This window comes from Ischnura elegans, assembly GCF_921293095.1.
Source record: "Ischnura elegans chromosome 13 unlocalized genomic scaffold, ioIscEleg1.1 SUPER_13_unloc_1, whole genome shotgun sequence".
In the NCBI taxonomy this organism is placed as follows: Eukaryota; Metazoa; Arthropoda; class Insecta; order Odonata; family Coenagrionidae; genus Ischnura; species Ischnura elegans.
Genome location: NW_025791657.1, coordinates 10,830,738 through 10,850,934, shown reverse-complemented (window position 1 = coordinate 10,850,934; position 20,197 = coordinate 10,830,738). Strand labels below are relative to the sequence as shown.

Below are 20,197 nucleotides of genomic sequence, written 5' to 3'. Positions count from 1 at the left end.
GAGAGTGACAGTCAACTCATCAAGCGAAAGAAAGCCAAATTGAATGATCTGCAGACTAAAATTAAGAATAACTTGCCAACAGTTAGCTGGCAGGGTAAACTTCAAATGTTGACCCTGGCCCCTTTACTTTGGTCTAGGAAAAGGATTATGAGTGAATTTCATGTTTCAGACTACACTGTGAGACAGGCAAAACAGTTACTTCATGAGAAGGGAATACCTGCTATGCCATCACCATGTGCTGGGAAATCACTTCCAAACTCCACAGTGGATCTACTGTGGAGTTTGGAAGTGATTTCCCTCGATTGAAGCTTGATCTGGTGAAAAATTTTTACGAGGAAAAATATTTTTTATAGGAAGGAACAGAAGAAAAAGGGAAAAAATGTTCGAAAACTTGTCCGAAAAAAAATACCCAGTCGACACAACAATTGTGGCCATAGCGGGTTGGCATTATGGCCCCATAATAATTTAAACCCCCGGTTAACGGTTCAAATTTGACCCCCGGCCAAAGTGTGGCCTGCCATAATGTGGATAAAACACTTTCGTTATATCCATGGAATCAACCAACTTCCATTTTAATAACTTACCAACCAACCTGAATCAATAGCAACCGTAATATGCCTATGTTTACAAATGTTTGGTTTGCCAATCTGTGGCGTTCCTGAGACGATCCGCAGTGTGGCCATAGTTATGCATGGCAACCACAGTCTGGCCATAATATGGCAATCTGTGGCTAGCCATAGTTGCCACAAGTAAACCACTATCCGGCCACAGTGAAGCCATAGTTGTTGTGTTGACCGGGTAGCGTGGAATCACCTAATCGTGGATCTTGTCCATAACCATTCAGAAAAAAATACAGAATCCATGTAATAATGTACCGTGTAATCATGTAAATGTAAAAAATAATGTACCGTGTAACTAGGCCTTAAGTCGTGAAGTCACTGGGGCCAACTGAGACCTGAAAATAATATTAATATAAAATATTGCTAACTGGTAGAAATTACATTCTGTGCGTGATGTGCTAGTTTAATTGTTGATAAATCATAACGTGTTTTTTCTCAGCCATTCACTGGGGTTATCTGTACAAAAAAATTATTTGAAAATGATATTGTATTACTATTACATTGAAAAACGGTGTCCAAGTTACCTCGCAGCACCTTATTTCCTAACCGTAATGACCGCCGCGCGGCTTTTACAATCGATCAGGCGATACCTCACCTTTGAGTCGATCTTTTCGACTTCTGAGTCGATAGTGTCGAGTCTAGGCGCATTTCGATTTTCTCTTTCGCCAACATGCATGAGTCGCTTTTTCCGTTGGTGTAAATGCATAGGGTAGCTGTTCAATTTGTGTGAGGTATTGCAGTTCTCAATTAATCAAAATTCCTCATGGATATTCTTTCGAACTCAGTTTTAATAGTTAATGGTGTGAGAGATAGCTGTATGCGTAAAATGTGAAGGCTTTGTCTTCAAAAGTGTAAAAATGTTATTGATTTTTTTGGTACGAAACGAGGGCATAGCTATTTGGTTCAGAGACTGCATCTTCAAGTTGAAATACTGCATATAGATAAGGTAAGAAATGATGCAGGACGTCATTCAAATCTAGGTTAGTAGATTTCTTGTTCTTGTGTATTTAATGTGTTTATATTATTTTGTTGTTCTTGTCTTTGAGCGAAATAATTTAAGCTAACCCACGCACAAGCACTGAAGAGGTAATGGAAGTCTTGTCGTTTTTTTGATTAAATTATTTTGTAATCTTGTATTCCCATGTGCTAGTTACCGAATCTTATTCGTGTATCACATTCTCATTGTTAGCGGGGAAAAATGTGTCACTTCCTGTTATATATTAGTATATAAAAATATATCTATTACACACTTGCTATAATTGCCAAGTGGTACTGCTGAATCTAATACAAAAGCATAATTTCTTATCGGCACCTCACAGTTACATCATGCATGCGGTTTTTTAATTTATTTGGGTTACATTCTTGTTGTGAATAGTTAAGTCCAAAATGTTTATAGACTATTGTATACAAACATGCGTTGTGTGGCTCATTCGTAATCGCCCAAGGATGTCGTTCCCTTGTATGTATGTTATTTCACCATGCACATTTCCTTCGTGATCTTATATCCTTTTTATGCTGGAACTATCCTGAGTAATAAATGCATCTCTTAACGAATCCAGCGACCTATTCGTCTCTGCTGGAGTATCGGTAATATTTTAACCCTCGCCAATTAAGCATTAAATATTTACAATGTTTTTATATCTTGGGAATGTATAGTATTTGCGTAATGAGTGTGAGCATAAAATGAGCGTGAATTTCAAATCAGAAACTTATACTGCTGAAAAATGCAACTGAATGTTGCCTTTGCTAACGACAAGAAGTTTTTAAAATTGACTCTTTCGTTAATAATTTCGAGGGTTATGAAGTCATATGACGATTAAAATTTTTGAGAAGTGGTAACAAAAACGAAAAAAATATCTAAGCATGTTGACCGTGTTTTGAACGTTGATAGCTGGGTGTTTGGATAGTTTTCTGTTAACTTACACAATGCTGTATCGTACATATTTCGGTTTAGATTGACCTAATACGAAAGTCCACTTCTCGATCATCAGAACGAAGCTGTATGCATACGCCTAAATTTGTCAACGGTCTTTCTGTCGCGAACTTTGTTTTTCAACTTGAAATAATTGAGGGTTAAGGTTGACTGATTCTAACTTTTATGCACAGAGATTCATGTTCACTCTATGAAAATTCGACCAGTCTCTCAATTGGATTAAATTCATGATATTTGGTTCTATATATTGCGAATTTAGAAAAATAAATTGTGTACATATTTTATCTGTGTGCTTTTGTTGTAGAAAGTTTATTTTCTGTCCAGCCTCTCAAATTTTTTATTGCTTTTACTCGAATCTGGTGTTATATGTATTTTATAAAATATTAAGATGTTAAGCCATAGCCCCCTTAACAATTTAATACGGAGCAGCCTAATGCCATAGGTTTCTCTTCACCCTTCCATTCCCACCTTGCAATGCTGCAATAACTATTTGCCTGTTTTCTTGTATTTATTTAGAGCATGCTAATGCAAAGTTCTGTTATCATATTGTGCATATTTTCTTGCATTCATTTATTTGTAATATATGTCCTGTTTGATGAGGTACGCTGATACAGTTTTACCTAAGTGGCTCCCAATCCACTTCATATTATTATCATTTTATAATGCATAGAACTACTTTGATCAAGTAAAATATTATTATTTAAGTTTTTTATAATTATTTGTGATAAACATTGGATAAATTTATGTTTTGAATGCACAATAATGGTGTGACCTTGTGGATATGAAGGAACGCATGATTGAATGACTGTGTGTACTGCCAGCTACATGGGTCTTAGCAAAGGAGCTTGTGCAAAATTTGTAGTTCTTTCTTGTTCCATGAAAGATTTAAGATTTTTTATGCGTGATTTTTGGTAAATTTAGCATATTAAAATGAAATTGGGGTATTAAAATATAATTTATAATTAATAAAGCTGTCGGCAGCTAAGAACAATATTGTTCTGTTATAATTAATCTGATAATCCAGCAGAATTTTCAAATCAACTGCTACCCTTAGGATAGACTACAATTTTTGTCAATTGCTTAATCCGTTGATCTTTCTTTTTAAGGCATTACCCAGTCAAATAATCGCATTCTGTATCCATGTTATTTTGAGAACCCCAGTTACTGCTCGTCCTTGGATTTTAATTGGTAAGTGACGGAATTACATTCTGTACATGCTAAAGTATTCATTTTCCCTGCTAACATTAGGTCTTGAGAAGATGTTAGGGTGTGCTATAAACTGACATTGTAGCCACATATTTTATTTTTTTTACTTTGTTACTGCATCAAAATCAAACTTAATTTGCTACCATTGACAATTACGATATCATGCTTATGTGTCTAAAATGAAGAAAACCATCCACTTTTGAGACGCATTGTTGTCTATACAAAGCCACTGATAAATATCAACCGATCTTGGATGTAGTATTGATATTCTGAATACCGTATGTTCTTGCATTAATGTCATTATGCAGTATAAATAAAGTACCAATGAATTTTCAATTGAGGCGTTAGTATTGAAGCTAGTAGAGGTTTGCTTTATTCATATCAACCTCTTGAATTTATCAAAGTTTGTTGCCCACAAACACGAAGAGATTTTTCTTCCTTACGTCTAAAGTACAATTAATTGCAATGAAATCTGTGGGGATAGGTAATGCTTAATATTGAGGATAAATGAATGTTTGCACACTTAACGTAAAAAATAGTAAACTAACACACAGAAGTGAAACAATAGAAATATAACAGTGCTAAGAATTTTTAAAAATAGGGTGGTTTCCTATTATTTCTTTATTGCCTTAATCGAAAGATTATTACTCCTGGAGTACGTATTTCGCACTTTTAGATTTTTAAATGACAACATCTATTTTTCGCGATTAAATGAAAAGTGAAAATTTTCAAGAGCGCGAAAACGCGACGCTTAAGTATGTATGCTGGGAAATATCTCCGTACGTCGTATTTCTAGTTCCCCCTCCCGCCCGGTGAGGTGACCTTGAAGGCAAGGCCTAGCGCTGATACATCGCAGGATGCTAGCGGATAGCTGAGTACCTTGCTGAATGGTAGCGCTTGGCTTAAAATAGGTTTATTAATACCTTTTCAAACGAAGAAAACTTTCCGACCTTAGCCAGTTTTAATAGGTGATTATTAAGACATGTTTCCCTGAGCTCTGTGGCTCATGCATGCATTGGTAACCTCAGACGATGTATAACTCCTATCCTCTCGTGTAGAAACTAGGTCCCTGTGATGTCATGTGGAGGTGAATCGCATGGGCGCCAATCTGGCCTTTTTCAAATGAGGATAAAATTTTACCATTGCCATTCGTCTAAAACGGTATTTCAAAAACCAAATAATTTGTGTATTATGAATACACTAATGGTGGGTAACGAATCGCAATCAATGCCTTTCGTTTTCTTTGATGAAGGAAACTACCCTTTTCCCCATTTTACATTATCAGCCACTCTTATGTTCAATTCTTCAATTTATCAAAGTTTATTGCCCACAAACACTAAGAGATTTTTCTTCCTTACGTCTTAAGTACAATTAATTGCAATGAAATCCGTGGGAATAGGTAATGCTTAATATTCAGGATAAATGAATGTATGCACACTCATCATAAAAAATAGTAAACTAACACACAAAAGTGAAACAATAGAAGTACAACAGTGCCAAGAATTTTTAAAAATTATATGAGCCATTGCAGAAATCAACAGTCTCTCTTTTGCTGTTGGTGGAATTGAAGTTGGTAGCTTCGTTGTAAAATAGAGGTCCTGGTACTTGTGTTTTTTCACCCTTTTTTGCTGATGAAAGATGAAGTGTGTCATCTTGAAGTGAGCAATGTGAAGTTGACCTCTTTTTATGAAGACCTACCATATTTGACCGCATATAAGATGCCCTTTTTTTTACTAAATTTGGTCTCTAAGTTACCTGAGTCTTACACGTGAAGAACACAAGTTTACTTTCAATACCGAATGCTATTTTTTGCCCAAATGAAGATAACTTTTTCTACATCTTCCATATTTATTTTATCACTTAGAACTAAATTTTTGACAAAAAAAATATAGCTCAAAGGAGAGAACTGGGATGGTTTCCTTGTGACACCGCACTGTTCCCGTCGAAAAGAAATCGAAACTAGTTGCGCTTGCTCTGCCGAGAGTGGAGAAGCAAGGACATAGTACAACATTGCACTAATCGTTCAACATTTGACGCCCAACTCACGTGTCGTTATCGGTGCTTAAAACTTTTCTTTTAAACACCCCGGAAAATATAACTACAGGAAACGAACTTTAAAACTATACAATAGGGTAGTTTCCTTCATCAAAGAAAACAAAAGGCATTGATGGCGATTCGTTACCCACCATTAGTGTATTCATAATACACAAATTATTTGGTTTTTGAAATACCGGTTTAGACGAATGGCAATGGTCAAATTTTATCCTCATTTGAAAAAGGCCAGATTGGCGCCCATGCGATTCCACTCCGCATGACGTCACAGGGACCTAGTTTCTACACGAGAGAATAGGAGTTATACATCATCTGAGGTTACCAATGCATGCATGAGGCACAGAGCTGAGGGAAACATGTCTTAATAATCACCTATTAAAACTGGCTAAGGTCGGAAAGTTTTCTTCGTTTGATAAGGTATTAATAAACCTTTTTTAAGCCAAGCGCTACCATTCAGCAAGGTACTCAGCTATCCGCTAGCATCCTGCGATGTATCAGCGCTAAGCCTCGCCTCAAGGTCAACTTACCGGGCGGGAGGGGGAACCAGAAATCCGACGTACGGAGATATTTCCCAGCATTCATACTTAAGCGTCGCGTTTTCGCGCGCTTGAAAATTTTCACTTTTCATTTGATCGCGAAAAATAGATATCGTCATTTAAAAATCTAAAAGCGTGAAATACGTACTCCAGGAGTAATAATCTTTCGCTTTAGGCAATAAAAAAATAATAGGAAACCACCCTATTCAGTATAATCTAGGAGTGTTAAACGACCCCAAAGTGCATGGAAACTGAGCAGCAGCGAGGTATTTTGGTCCACCGCCTGCCGTAAAAATTATGTGTACATGGCGACTGCAGGAAGATTAACTGAAGACTGCTAAAAAAACAACAACATAACAACACAAGCGTGCTGCACCCGCTCTTTTCAATGCAGGTCCACAGAGGGATAGGCGCGTTTTTTTATTTTAAAATTTAGAAAAAAAAAGGAAGGGTCTTATGTACAAATTTAATTGGAATGTTCATGTACAAATTGAGGTCGGAGGACCTCTTTAAACACAACATTGGAAGTAATTACGCTTTCCTCTGTTAAACGCACATGATGACTCAAACTTACGTATCAACAGGAGACTTGAATGTGGAATCAGCCGCATTTTGATAAAAGTTATATAAAGAATGCGAGATATTGTTGCAAATGAACAAATGTATCAGTTTGTGCACTGTTAACGTCAGGAATATTTACTTTTTTTTTATTATTATTTAAAAACCAATTTTAGGAAACAATAGCAATATTTAGGAAGTAGGATATGCCGTCGCATGTTCTCTGATAAATTCTGTGTATTTAAGTACCTCATTTGTAGAGTTTGGTTCCGTATAAGTTAAGATAAGGTATCTATACAGTAGAAATAATATAGAATATTCTTGTTTTTGATGATGGTGATAGTGAAAATAATTTTTATAGTTTTGAAAGTTACTAAAGTCTAATTTCATGTAAGGCAATGCCTTACTTGGATCTGAGTTTTTTGTTGTTTTTGCTTTATTTTGTATTATGTTCGATTGCTGTGGTTCATTCATCTATTCATTATTGAAATTTACATATGATGCTCAAAATAGCTTGCCGTTTGTTAATTTTCCTTACTAAAAATGTTTGGTAACCGTATTCAATGATTGCTTATTTGGCTTTTACAAAATGCGAGAACTTAAACCACGTTTCAACACATTCCCTGCTCACCATTTTTTAGAGGAAATTCTCGGTGGCAGACATTTTGGAAAAAATTTGTATTTTTTATTTGTATTTTAACGACGTGATCTTATGATTAGTGATGCTGGGTACACGTTTTCACTATTTTTATCCAGAAGTAATCCTTCATTCGTTAAAAATTTGAAATTTAAATTTCCTAAGTATCCTGTCAAAGTTGTGATACCTTCTGGCAACACAGGTATATTTCTTCGCTCTTTGTCAGCACTGCAGCGAAAACACTTTCTCACCTAATCATTTTCTGGAAAAAAACTAATAAAAATAGTAATGCAGCTAAAATTTACGCTTAACCTGGTCCCGTTGTGTATTGACGATTTGAAGTACTCTTTGAGTCCATGTGTGCTTAGAAGTACTTATTTGACAAGTGGATGTCATGCGGACATCTTTTATTCCTCTTTTTATTTTTATTGCCCATCAGTAGCCGCAAGGAACCCTCAGTAGCCTACATCAGCTTATTTGCGCAGTGACAGGGTTAAGTTTTCAATCTGGAAATGATACAATTAAATACAATTTTAAACGTTTTATTGCACTAAAGTAAATATTGCAAATGTTTCCAGCAAAAGTGATCTTCCCCATCATGGAAAATGTGACTGAGCTAAATGATATCCTATGGAAAAGATTGTACAATGTCATACATAGGTCTATGAATATAAAGGAAAATTTGTGTAAACGAAGAATTATTTTAATGAAACATATTGTTTTACAGATCAGAATTTGACTAGCATTTGAAGAAGATTTTTTCATTTACTTATTGCTTTATATCAAATAATATCATTTCATAAAAGAAACAAATTTACTTAGAAAATATAAAAGATATGCATTAAAAAAATTTTGTCCGGCTCTGTAAATAATTTTCAGCATAAAAAAATCTTGTGATACTCCTGGTAACACTCGAGACACAATGAAGGCTCAGCCAGGCAGGTGGGGCAGTAATATGATGTGTTCTAGTGGACATTCTTCTTGAAGCACTACCTACACCTTTTCTGTTTACATCTTTTCTGTCTTTCTTGTCTGTTGCATAGTCAGGGAAATATACTGATAGTCCCCTGATTTTGGATGAAGCGGGCTAGGATGACTGTCTCTTCAAAGCAGTTGAGATATAGATATTGTCTTTAGATATTCTATAATTTGAATTCGAAAGTCGTTGAGAGGAATTTTCCAAAAATTTTCTGTGAATGAAAAAATATGGTTCAGTAACACTGTAACTGTAAGTTCAGCAGGTGAATTAACCATTTTTTTTACCATTTGATGGATTTCCTTTCAAATAGATTTGAAATGAATTAAAAATTTCTCCTTTAAAAATGATGGATGAGACATAATTTGATCCCTAGGTTTGATGCCACTCGTGCAATTGCTGTATTCAACCACCGCCAGTGGCTTTCTTGGTGTGCAATCTTGTCTTTTCGTGGATTCAGTCATTTTTTTTTTCACTGAATTCAGTGCTGATCATCCGCAGTTCCCTTTTATCCTTCCACCTTAGGAAACAGATTTCATCCTCAGAAAAGGCCTCCACCACCTCACCTTTCTTTAATTCCTGGGAGAGCAAAACAGAATGAATACCCTTCTTGGCTCACCGCAATATCCCCGTCACATAATTTTTTCCATTTGGATGGAATCTAGAACTGGCTGCACTGTTATAAAAGTCATCCATGTAAAAGGATTGGCCACAGTCACAATGATTCTCCGTCAATTTTTTACAATCTTCTCCGAATGCCCATTTTCAGACTCTTCTGAATTGGAAGCTGCTTGGTTTCGATGACCTGCTGTGCCAAACCCTTTGCTTCCGTCAGCATGTGCAACTTTATTATGTACTGGAGGTGCTTTCCCATCATATATTTGCTATATCCCAGCCTAGCTCTCAATGGAACCATAGACTCTTCCAAACACAGGTCACGTGAGGGGGTCACTACTTTCTCCATTGTTTGCTTGAATGCGTCTATAATGGGGCTTATTTTGGATAATCAGTTGGTCGGATGGATGTTAGAGTCAGAGAACGTTCACATTGATTTGAAGGGCTTGGAGAGTTGACTTGAATCGATCAAGCGACTTCTCTCTCCTGAAGCAATCCAAGTCATATTAAGGATGACCTTTTCAGTAATCGGAGATACGGGAAATTTTGATAATTCTTGTAAGAAAAATAAATCCGAAAAGGGGGAAAATCTTATATGGTTAAATATTTTCATCTAGTAATTTTCCTTCAGGACACCCATTGCCCATTTTATATCCTCGGGTGTATATATCCTCGGACCGGATCAGTTTCTTTGAATTCGACAGCATGAGACTGGGCTAGTGGAAGTTGATCTCGTAGGTATATTTTGCTGGGGAGGATGCCAAAGAAAATGCTTGTAAGGATTTCGAATATTATGGAAAAAATTAAGTAATGAGTCTCAAATGCATATGTTAGTGAACGTAAGGATGGGGAAGTCAGGTGAAGGGGTCACAACTTTGTCCTTTGTTTCCTTGAATGCGTCTATAATGGGGCTTATTGTGAATAAGCAGTCCATCAGAGGGGTACTGGAGTCAGAGAGAATGTAGAGGGGTTTTCGTTGAAATGAAGGGCTCGGAGAATTGACATGAATCAATCACGTGAATTCTGTCTTCTGAAGCAATGTAAGTCATATAAAGGATTAGTTTTCAATAATCAGGAATAGGGGCAATATTTATAATTTCTGTATGAAAGTTAAGGCCAAAAAATAGTGAAATTCTTCTATGGTTAAATATTTCCATCTAGTAATTCCTGCTTCGGGACACACATTGCTCAATATACATCCTCAGACGTACATATCCTTGGGCCGGATCAGTTTCTCCGAGCTCAGCAGCATGAGACTGGGTTGGGGGAGGTTGCTCTCGGAGGCATTTTTTTACTGTGGATAATGCCAAATACATACTTGTAAGCATTTCAGATATTGCATAAAAAATCAATTAATGAGTCTCATACAAATTTAAGTGAACATAAGGATGTAGAAATCTAGCTGTTGAGCATAAAATGTAAATAGTAAAAAGAATTTGCAATGTGGAACAATGACTTCACTAAAGTTATTGTAAAATTTATGCAAATATGGGCATTAGTTCAAGTGCAGCGAATGAAAACAAATTTTTCCAAGATAAAATCATAGCAAGTAAAATTCACTCGGAAACTTTAAAAACATGAGAAAGGAAGCATTTATTATTTATCATAACAAGTGACTTACAAATGCCTGGAGTATTTCCAAAATTAGGCAAGCAGTTAACCACCTTAGCGTCAATGGACACTGAAAATGAAAATAAAATCTAGAGAAAATATTTCCATTCGTTCTCGTTAAACCAGTTAAATAGATACTTGTTAAAAATTTTGTGAAAATTCATTAAGAAAGTCAAAATAACTTGTAGTCAAGTATCTTACGTCTCCTCGTCAACTGCAAAGGGATCTTTTTTTTAATTTCGCGTTGAATATTTGTAATATTTTATTTTTTAAAAAAGGTATAGGAACAATTGAGAGCAGAAATGACTATTTTCTGCATTATAAAATGAAAGTAATAATGAAATACATATATTGTAAAAACCCACCTCCAAAGACATCCTTGCAGAGCTAAACAAGGTAAAATAGACAAAACAAAGAAAAAATTGAAAGAAAAATTTTCGGAGCTCTCAGCATGGCAAACAAGCAAAGACTTTTGACTGACCCTCTCCCATACCCTTATACCGGTGGCTGGCGCTCAGGGGGAATATAACGCTGTAACTAATAAATAATACGCAGGGTGGAACGTAATCCTTACATCTTCAGTAATGCAGTAGACTGCCATGACATAGACGTTACATCATGAGCAAGGAACGTGTTACGGCAGTGTGATTTTAGGAATGCAAGTTTTGTAAGTCAAACCAAATGAGGTCAATGGCTTTTTTGTTAGAAACACAAGACTTATCTCATGCAACTGCTATGACAAAAACGTGATAAATACAAGCAATCCCTAACAACCAAACAAGCTTTCCATGTGAAATGTTTCCTGCAATGTATGCAATTATGCAAACGTTGTAAACATATTATTGTTGGTATATATTGTGTATAATCTTGGTCTACATCAAACTTCCATGGGTTACGTTACCTGTAGACTCGAAATATACAGGACTTAAAATTTTTCTGGTGCTCTTGGGGATGCTATATAATATATAAATTCCTTAAGTAATCTGAAATTCGAGCATGGATCTTAGTATAAATATTACTTCAATTTACTTCAATTCCTTTTTATGCGCCACTCTTCCTATAAAATTATTATAGGGTGGTTCCCTATTTTGTTATTGACTAAATCAATAGATAATTACTCGTGGAATATGTATTTCATGCTTTTAGATTTTTAAATGACGATATCTATTTTTTGCGATACATGAAATTTAAAAATTTTCAAGTGCACGAAAACACGACAGCTAAGTATGAATGCTGGGAATAGCCCGTGTGATGTCAATCTGGTTCTGGCTGCCGCCATGTGATGGTGCAAGGCTGTCAGCACTGCCTTGATGTAGGCTGCTAGCAGGTTGCACTTGGCATTAATAAGGATTATGAAACTTAGGAAACTTTCCGACCATAGTCATTTTTAATAGGTGATTATTTAGAGATGTTTCTCTGAGCTCTGTGCCTCATGCATGCATTGGTAATCTCAGATGATGTAAAACTCCTGACTACTCGTCTAGCATCTAGGTCCGTGTGACGTCACATGGAGCGGCATCGCATGTCCACCACTCTGGCCTTTTTCAAATGAGGATAAAATTGACCATTGACGTACGTTTAAACTGAGATTTGTAAAACCAAATAACATGTATATTATGAATACAGTACTGGTGGGTAACGAATAACAATTAATGCATTTTGTTTTCTTTGATGAAGGACACTACCCTATTAATCTGTAAATGTGTTGTAACCCATTGAACTTAAATATATTCTAAATACTTTGCAATTCTCTTTAGTTCACTTTACATCTCTTTCTGACTATGTTCAACTTTTTTCTTGGTTACATCTTTACACTCTTCATTTCATCATCTGTAAATAATGGTCAGTGTTGATGTCTAGCCCTGATTGACTCTTGTAGTCTGTCATCTATTTTCTAAATCTATGGGTCCTACCTATAATGTACTGGAGGAAAATTTCACATGTGAAGAATGATTTTCAAGTCAGATATGTCTATAGAAATAACTCTTTATTGGCTTATTGAAAACTTGACATCATCTGAGCACCCAAACATGACTTCAGGGCTCAGTATTGCTGAGGACAGTGTGAGAAATTGGATAAAAATTAAGTGGCTAAAAGTCCTCAAATTAAAAAAGTGTTGGTCATAGTTTAAACACAGTTTTGGTGCCTGACAGCAAATGTTGGGTTGTTGAAAGAAAGAAAAGGGATTGTTTGTTGCGATTTAGGGAGACTTATTTGAAAATAAGTTGATTCTTTTGACTACTTGACATGGATTAGTTTTGTGCAAGGTTTTTTGTGATCCATTTAACACATTTATGTAATTTGTTTGGCATAATAACCTTATACAACTCTTAATATTATCAAAGCAGCATGGCTCTTCACCAAAAAAATTTCAAAAATGCATTTTATGGTGTACCCCATTGATCAAGCACCTCAGTTTGCCCTCTGGAAAAGATTTTTTTATTTATTTATATCAACGAGCTATAGAAAAATTATGTATAGTTCACATTCAGAGTTTTGCAGTGTATTCATGATTTTGAATTGCAATGTGTCAGCTACTTTCCATTGTGAATTTATTTAATCAAACTTATATAATTAATTTCTTTTTTCAGGTTTTCAGACCGGTGTGTTTACCCACTGCTAAGGAAACACCAGCCATGGAAATTGAATGAAACCATTCCTGGGAACTGAGCTAATGATGAAGGTGTTAATTTTTGATGTTACAAGTAGCGGAAGATTGATCTTGAACGTCATCTCCAAGTTTGTGCCAAGTGTTTGTTCATTCACGAGTAGATGCTTTTGTTAGATTCATCTGTAGGTACCTTATCAATTGATACTGAAGGATATCATGAGGTATAGAAGAAAATCGTCATCATACCCCAAAACTGATACTGTGGTAGTACGTCTTCCAAGACTTCCTCAGTGGATAAGTAAACAAAAAACTGTGAAAGTGCTAATTAAATCTCAGGAAAGTGTCATTACCTCTCTTCCAGCTTCTGAGGAATGGAAGGAGTATCGGTATATGAACAGCTTTTGTGGGAAAAACCGGTTAGAGTGGCTGAATCAAAATTTGGTGGATGGTCGGAGGTTAACTCGCTCTACTGGTAGGAATTTGATAGTGGATTTTGCTGCCAAGTTACCAGATGATAGAAAGTATCGTCGTAAAGTATTAGGTACAAGCAGTAACTATTTCCTTGGATTTGATTTGCTCCATCATGCAATCTATTTACTGAACAATGAGGCCTACCAGTGTCTTACTATACTTCAGGACAGCATGGATTTTGTGCTTAGTATGGCGGTCACGGAACTTGGGTGCTCTGATGAAGGGCACAAAGTATATTCATCGCCAACGGATGCATCGGAGCTGACTGCATCAAATGCAGGAGGCAGTACGGTAAGGCACAGAAAGCGGCAGGGAAACCCTTAGCGAAAAAACTGCTGAAATTTCAACAGTTACCGTATTTCTCCGAATATAGTCCCCCTCTGATTATAGTCCTCCCCCCCTAATTTTGAGGCTTCAGTTTCGGGAAAAGTTAAATAAATGCGTTTGAATATAGTCCCCCCTTTTACTTTTACCTCGAGCATTTTTGGAAAAAAAGGGGGGACTATATTCAGACAAATATGGTAATTGGGACCACTGTTGAATCCAACAGTAACTGCAGTTGAATCCAACAGTAACTGCAGTTGAATTCAACAGTAAATTGAACCACTGTTAAAACTAACAGTAACTGTTAAAAATAGAATTAACTGTTAAAACTAACAGTAACATTTAAAACTTACAGTAACTGTTAAAACTAACAATAACTGTTAAAAATAGAATTAACTGTTAAAACTAACAGTAACTGTTAAAAATAGAATTAACTGTTAAAACTAACAGTAACATTTAAAACTAACAGTAACTGTTAAAACTAACAGTAACTGTTAAAAATAGAATTAACTGTTAAAGCTAACTGTAACTGTTAAAAATAGAATTAACTGTTAAAACTAACCGTAACTGTTAAAAATAGAATTAACTGTTAAAACTAACAGTAACATTTAAAACTAATAGTAACTGTTAAAACTAACAATAACTGTTAACTCTAACAGTGACAGATAAATCCAACATTTATTAATGAATTCAGCAGTTAATGTAGGATTCAACAGTTACCGTGGGATTGGTCCCAATTAACCGTTGAAATTGCAACAGATTTTTCGCTAAGGGAAATGTAGGATAGAATTTAACTCCTGGCATGGGGTGACGGTAGACCCCCAGGATACTAAATTTGTTTACTTCCAGGGTGATTTGGCTGCATCGCTTTGGTAGTAAATAACTTTAAGTCTACTTTCCCCTTCCCACCAAACTGGTTTTTGTCAGTATATCTCACCCTTGTGAAGTGTATACATCATGCAAACTGCTCTGGGGACTTGGTATGTCCCCTCACCACTAGTTGTGTTGTAGATGCCTTATTTTTTTGGCATTGTAGTAATTACCATTGTGAGGTGAAGTGGTGTGTATTACTTTATTTTGCATTTTGTTATAGTAATTGAAACATGAGTTCCCAGGACCCGAATGGAGGGAAAATTAAATATGATTTAACATTTTTCCAAAAAAATGCATTTTTTTTAATTATGAAAAAATATTAAATATTGAAAATATCAAAATATAACAATCTAAAACTGTTAAAACCAGTTTTAAACATTCAAAAATGCATGGTTGTTTTGAGAAAATGTCACTAGTTATTAAGGAATTAAATAGACAATTTGAGTATCTGGCATAATGCCATGCCAGTACTACATCTCAAAAAACATTGCAAGTAGATAAGGATTAAATGCAAAACATGATGTCAAGTTGTTAAAGGGAAGTGTGAGGACACTGCCCTTCTGGCTATGGCCTACTGATAAGTGGGAGAAAGGAATCTGGTAAAGACTTAACCCTTTTGCGCCGGACCTTCGTTGAAGGAAATTCTTCCTCAATACGAGTCTCTCGAAAGTTTTCTTTACTCCTCTGTACGAAGCCTTTCCGCGTCGACTAAAGGCAGTGGGACCCTCCTGAAACATTTTTGGACCCAACTCGGTGGGGCGCCAATCCTTTTCCTCTGTCCCAGACCCTAGAGGGATTAAAAGCCCCTTCCTAGCACAAGTCTGCGGTCAACTAGCTAAAATATTAACGCAGAATATATGCAAATACTTGTTGTTCGCATCAATTTTTTAAAATTCAAAATGAATTTAGGGTTTTTTTCTGAGCGTGCAGAAATTTTAAACGAAGTTCTAACGTTTATATAGACGGTTTTAGTATATTTACTATTGTTCTATAACTCTGTTGATATTAACGTTAGAATTTTGCTTGAAATTTCCATGTGGTCAGCAAAAAAAGATGAATTCATTTCTAGCATTGGATTTCAAAAGTAAGCAACAAATATTTTTAGGAAAAAACACTGCAAACAACAGTAGTTGACCGCGTGGAAAGGATAGGAAAGGATCGACCTGAGCGGCCGAAGAAGGGACTGGGCTCAAGCTAAGGCGGATCACGAGGGGCGACTGTGTCCGTGGGTCTATTGTGTCTGCCACGGTCACTTTTTTCGACCAGTGCCGCGCAGGTGCGGCATTCGTTGGTTAGGGTAAGAACATTCAGGACGCACTGGTGTGGCATTCGTAGTTCAGGAAAAAAATCCTCGCCGCACAGGTGGTGCGGAATTCGGCGCGAAAGGGTTAAGTCATCTAGGATACATGTGGGACACTTAGAAAGCAAAGAGGAAATGTGAGCATTGTGGCCATGCTGATTGCATATTTTTGAAACATTTTCACCATTATACTGCAAGAACGTTTTCAAATGTTTAACCATTCGAGTGCCAACCGATTTTCTAGGTACTATGCCAAAAGTGCCGAGGCATTTTTGCTGATTTTGCAGTAGGTTAGGGAAAAAAATTGGGCTAAAAAAATGTTCAAAAACTTCAGGGAAATCTTTATTATTATATGTGATTTCACCTATTTATTATATTATTTGTCGAAATTTTGGTAATATGAGTTAATTTTTTTAACTTGAAGAAAGTAGTTAATGTTAATATAGAATGAATATTGACAATTGTATGATTAGTTAATTATCAGCATCTAGGAGTGCCATTGCATGAGGAGCACCAACCAATTTTCTAGGTACTAAGCCAAAAGTGCCGAGGCATTTTAGCGCTGATAGCGCTCCTGGCACTCTAAGTGTTAAGATACTGACTGGGGGAAATACTTAAACAAATATTGATATTTACTATTAAATATTGATATATACTTATCTTTACTCATACGTACATGTATTGGTTTTTGTTAGCAGTCTTCAGTTAATTTTCCTGCAGTCACCATGTACATATAATTTTTTTTCGGTAGGTGGTGGAACCAAATGCCTCCCTGCTGCTCTCTTTCCATGCACTATGGGGTAGTTTAACACTCCTAGTTTATACTGAATTGTATAGTTTTATCGTTCATTTCCTGTAGTCATATTTTCCATAGTATTTAAAAAAAAAGTTGTAAGCACCGATACTGACATTAGTGTCGGGCATCATATGTTTAACGAGTAGTGCTATGTTGTACCATGTGCTACTCCTTGCTTCTCTACACTGAGGGCAGAGTGAGCGCTACTATACATATTTATGTATACTTATATATTTTATATATACATATTTACAAGCGTGCTGCGCCCACTACCAGCGGGCTTCCCCCGCTCTTTTCAATGCAGGTCCACAGAGGGATAGGCGCATTTCTAATTTTAAAATGTAGAAAAAAAGACAGGGTCTTAAGTACAAATTTAATTGGAATGTTCATGTATAAATTGAGGTCAGAGGACCTCTTTAAACACAACATTGGAAGTAATTACACTATCCTCTTTTAAACGCACATGATGACTCATTCTTACGCAGCAACATGAGACTTGACTGTGTAATCAGCCGCATTTTGAGAAAAGTTATTTAAAGAATGCGAGATATTGTTGCAAATGAACAAATGTATCAGTTTGTGCACGGTTAATGTCAGGAATATTTACCATTTTTTAATTATTTAAAAATCAATCTTAGGAAACAATAGCAATATTTAGGAAGTAAGATATGCCATCAAATGTTCTCTGATAAATTCTATGCATTTTGGTACCTGATTTGTAGAGTTTGGTTGCGTATAAGTTGATAAAAAGGTATCTATACAGTAGAAATAATATAGAGGATACTCGACTACCTACAGCAGTTTCCCAAAATTTTTATTGCTCCCCGGGTAGAGCTCAAGTGTTCTTTCCCTCACTGTAGGTATCGCAAAACTCTCCTAGGCCATCCCAGAAAAACAAAACTTTTTAAAATGTTCCCGCAGTTTAAGAGTTAATACGTCCTAATCTTTCCCCTAGAGTTTAGAGTTGGTTAACACTTTCAAGTGTTGAGGTGAAGTCGCCTGAGAATGAAGGAGCTTCGGCTGAAAGGCAGAGGAGGCCCTCAAAATGATGCCTGCACATCATTATGATACCATCGGTAGTGTGTAGTATTGGGGAAAAGTTAAGATTCTTTTGTGGCAGCTTTTTAAGTCATGGAAGAGTGTCCATTTTCTTCCGGTATTCAGTTACAAGGGCAATGGGAACAGCTAGTTCACTAAAATAGGGTTCAATCTCTTTCTCAACAACGTCGGAATGGTATTGTTGCTTGCTGACTAATTGAAGGGGCTGAGTTTTTGAGCTTAAATTACCATGTCGAGCCTCTACTGCTTGACATCTCTGTGGCAGAGGCTCTTTATTGAGAAGTCTCATAGAGACGAAGGATGACATAGTATGCGTAAGAGTAAACGGTGATAACCGTACCTCGGTATGAATATTTTTATCTTCCTGAAATGTCCTTTGCAATTTCTCGTTTCAATGTTTCCAGTTTTTTTGTCCTGAAGTGAAGATTATGTAGAGTGGGATGACAATGCAAGCTTGACTCTTTAATGCCCCAAAATATTTTCAAGACAATAAAAAACAGTTTTTCATTCCGTATCTGTTAAAATTACAATTGTTCATGGCTATTTTTAGCACTCATCATTTGAAAAAAGGAATAAATGTACGTCTGCACAGCTTGTAATGTAGGCTTTTGCAGCGAGGCCCATTGATGTCAACGGCTCCTGAAAGCTGTCGACATCAATACCTTTGAACGACCCCCATATTGTCTTCCTGGGCTATTATGTATTGTGCTGTGAAAGGGTCAATTTGAAGGCCTTCCAAGGGTACAAGGATGTTACAATGTAGCCACTATGTGCAGGGGTGCAGGTGGGAATTAAGGCTAGGGGGTTTTTAGGTGCAACTAGACGTGGTGTGTGTGGTATACCCACCAGGATAAGCGATAGGTACGGGGGCCCTCCCCCAGAAATTTTTTATGATAAATGGATCGAAATGGTGAGTTTTATGGCTTTATGAGGAATATTTTATTAATCCTCACACTCTTCTGTAAGGACATATACAGTAGATTCCGGTTAATTGGGACATATCGGGACTTGTGCACTTTTCCCCAATAAATCGGCTGCCCCAATTAGGCGAACTCTCTTGTACATGGGCATATAAAACTTTGAAATGGTAGAAAGAAGACTAAAGAACGCTTATAGTGCAACCTAAGTTTATTAAACCATTACTTTGATTAATAAATCAGGGATTTTAGTTAAATTATTATCATTTTTAAGAATACTAATAATTTAGTGAAAAATATTTTTCACAGCCTCGAGCGACGCCGAATGAATGTCTTTTACTTAGTCCTATTAAAGAAAAGTCCTATCCTCTTGCGGATAGTAAAACAATAAGAGCTTTCAAAATAGGGCAAAAATAGGAACATTTGTGAAAAATGAGAGTAAATCAAAGGGGAAAATAAAACAAATAGTATTCTGAAAACAAAAAAAATTAATTTCATTGCTAGTATAGAGTCTATGTCGCCGACTCATGGCCCAATAAAGTGGCTTGCTGTCCCAATTAAGTGGAGAATACTCTGGGATATTCCTCCATTGGGTTCTGTTCTTCAAGATCTGTCCCAATTAAGCGGCTGCCCCAAGTAACCAGTGGACCCATTATTAATAGAATGAAATGATACGGATTTAACTAAAAAGTCTCCCTGAGCTCTGGGGGGGTTTTATCCCCCAAAACCCCCCCTCACTGTGCTACCAACTAGGGGCACAGCTAGGAATTAAGGCTAGGGGGGATATTGGGTGTTGAGGGTGTGGAATACCCGCCAGGGTAAGCAGGAGATGCCAGGGCCCTTCCTTACAAAATTTTTCAGATAAATGCTTCAAAATGGTGAGTTTTATGGCCTTCTGAGTGATATTTTATTAATATTTACACTATTTTGTAAGTAATAATAATCCAATTAAGTGAAATAGGTTAAACTTAAAAATCTCTGAGTTCGGGGGGGGGGGGTTTATCCCCCAAAACCCCCCTCTCGCTGTGCCACTGCTACAGACTATGTGAACTAAATATACCCAAGAATTGTCATGCCAAATTTTAGTCAGTTATGTAGTTTT

General features: G+C 36.4%; 1 protein-coding gene across 5 annotated transcripts in view; it reads left to right on the top strand.

Moving 5' to 3' along the window:
- The first annotated feature begins 1,206 nt into the window (after nucleotides 1-1,206).
- The window catches only part of LOC124172283 (zinc finger protein 37-like), a 65,907-nt gene continuing 46,916 nt past the window's right edge, over nucleotides 1,207-20,197 (top strand). Inside the window, exons 1-3 of one of the 5 annotated variants that reach the window (XM_046551706.1) lie at nucleotides 1,207-1,566; nucleotides 3,660-3,741; nucleotides 13,336-14,117. In XM_046551706.1, coding sequence (XP_046407662.1) covers nucleotides 13,572-14,117 — 546 coding nt within the window. In that variant the 5' untranslated portion in view covers nucleotides 1,207-1,566; nucleotides 3,660-3,741; nucleotides 13,336-13,571. Of the gene's footprint in view, nucleotides 1,601-3,659; nucleotides 3,742-13,335; nucleotides 14,118-20,197 lie in introns of all 5 variants that reach the window. The other 4 variants (XM_046551705.1, XM_046551703.1, XM_046551702.1 and 1 more) reach the window with 4 other exon arrangements.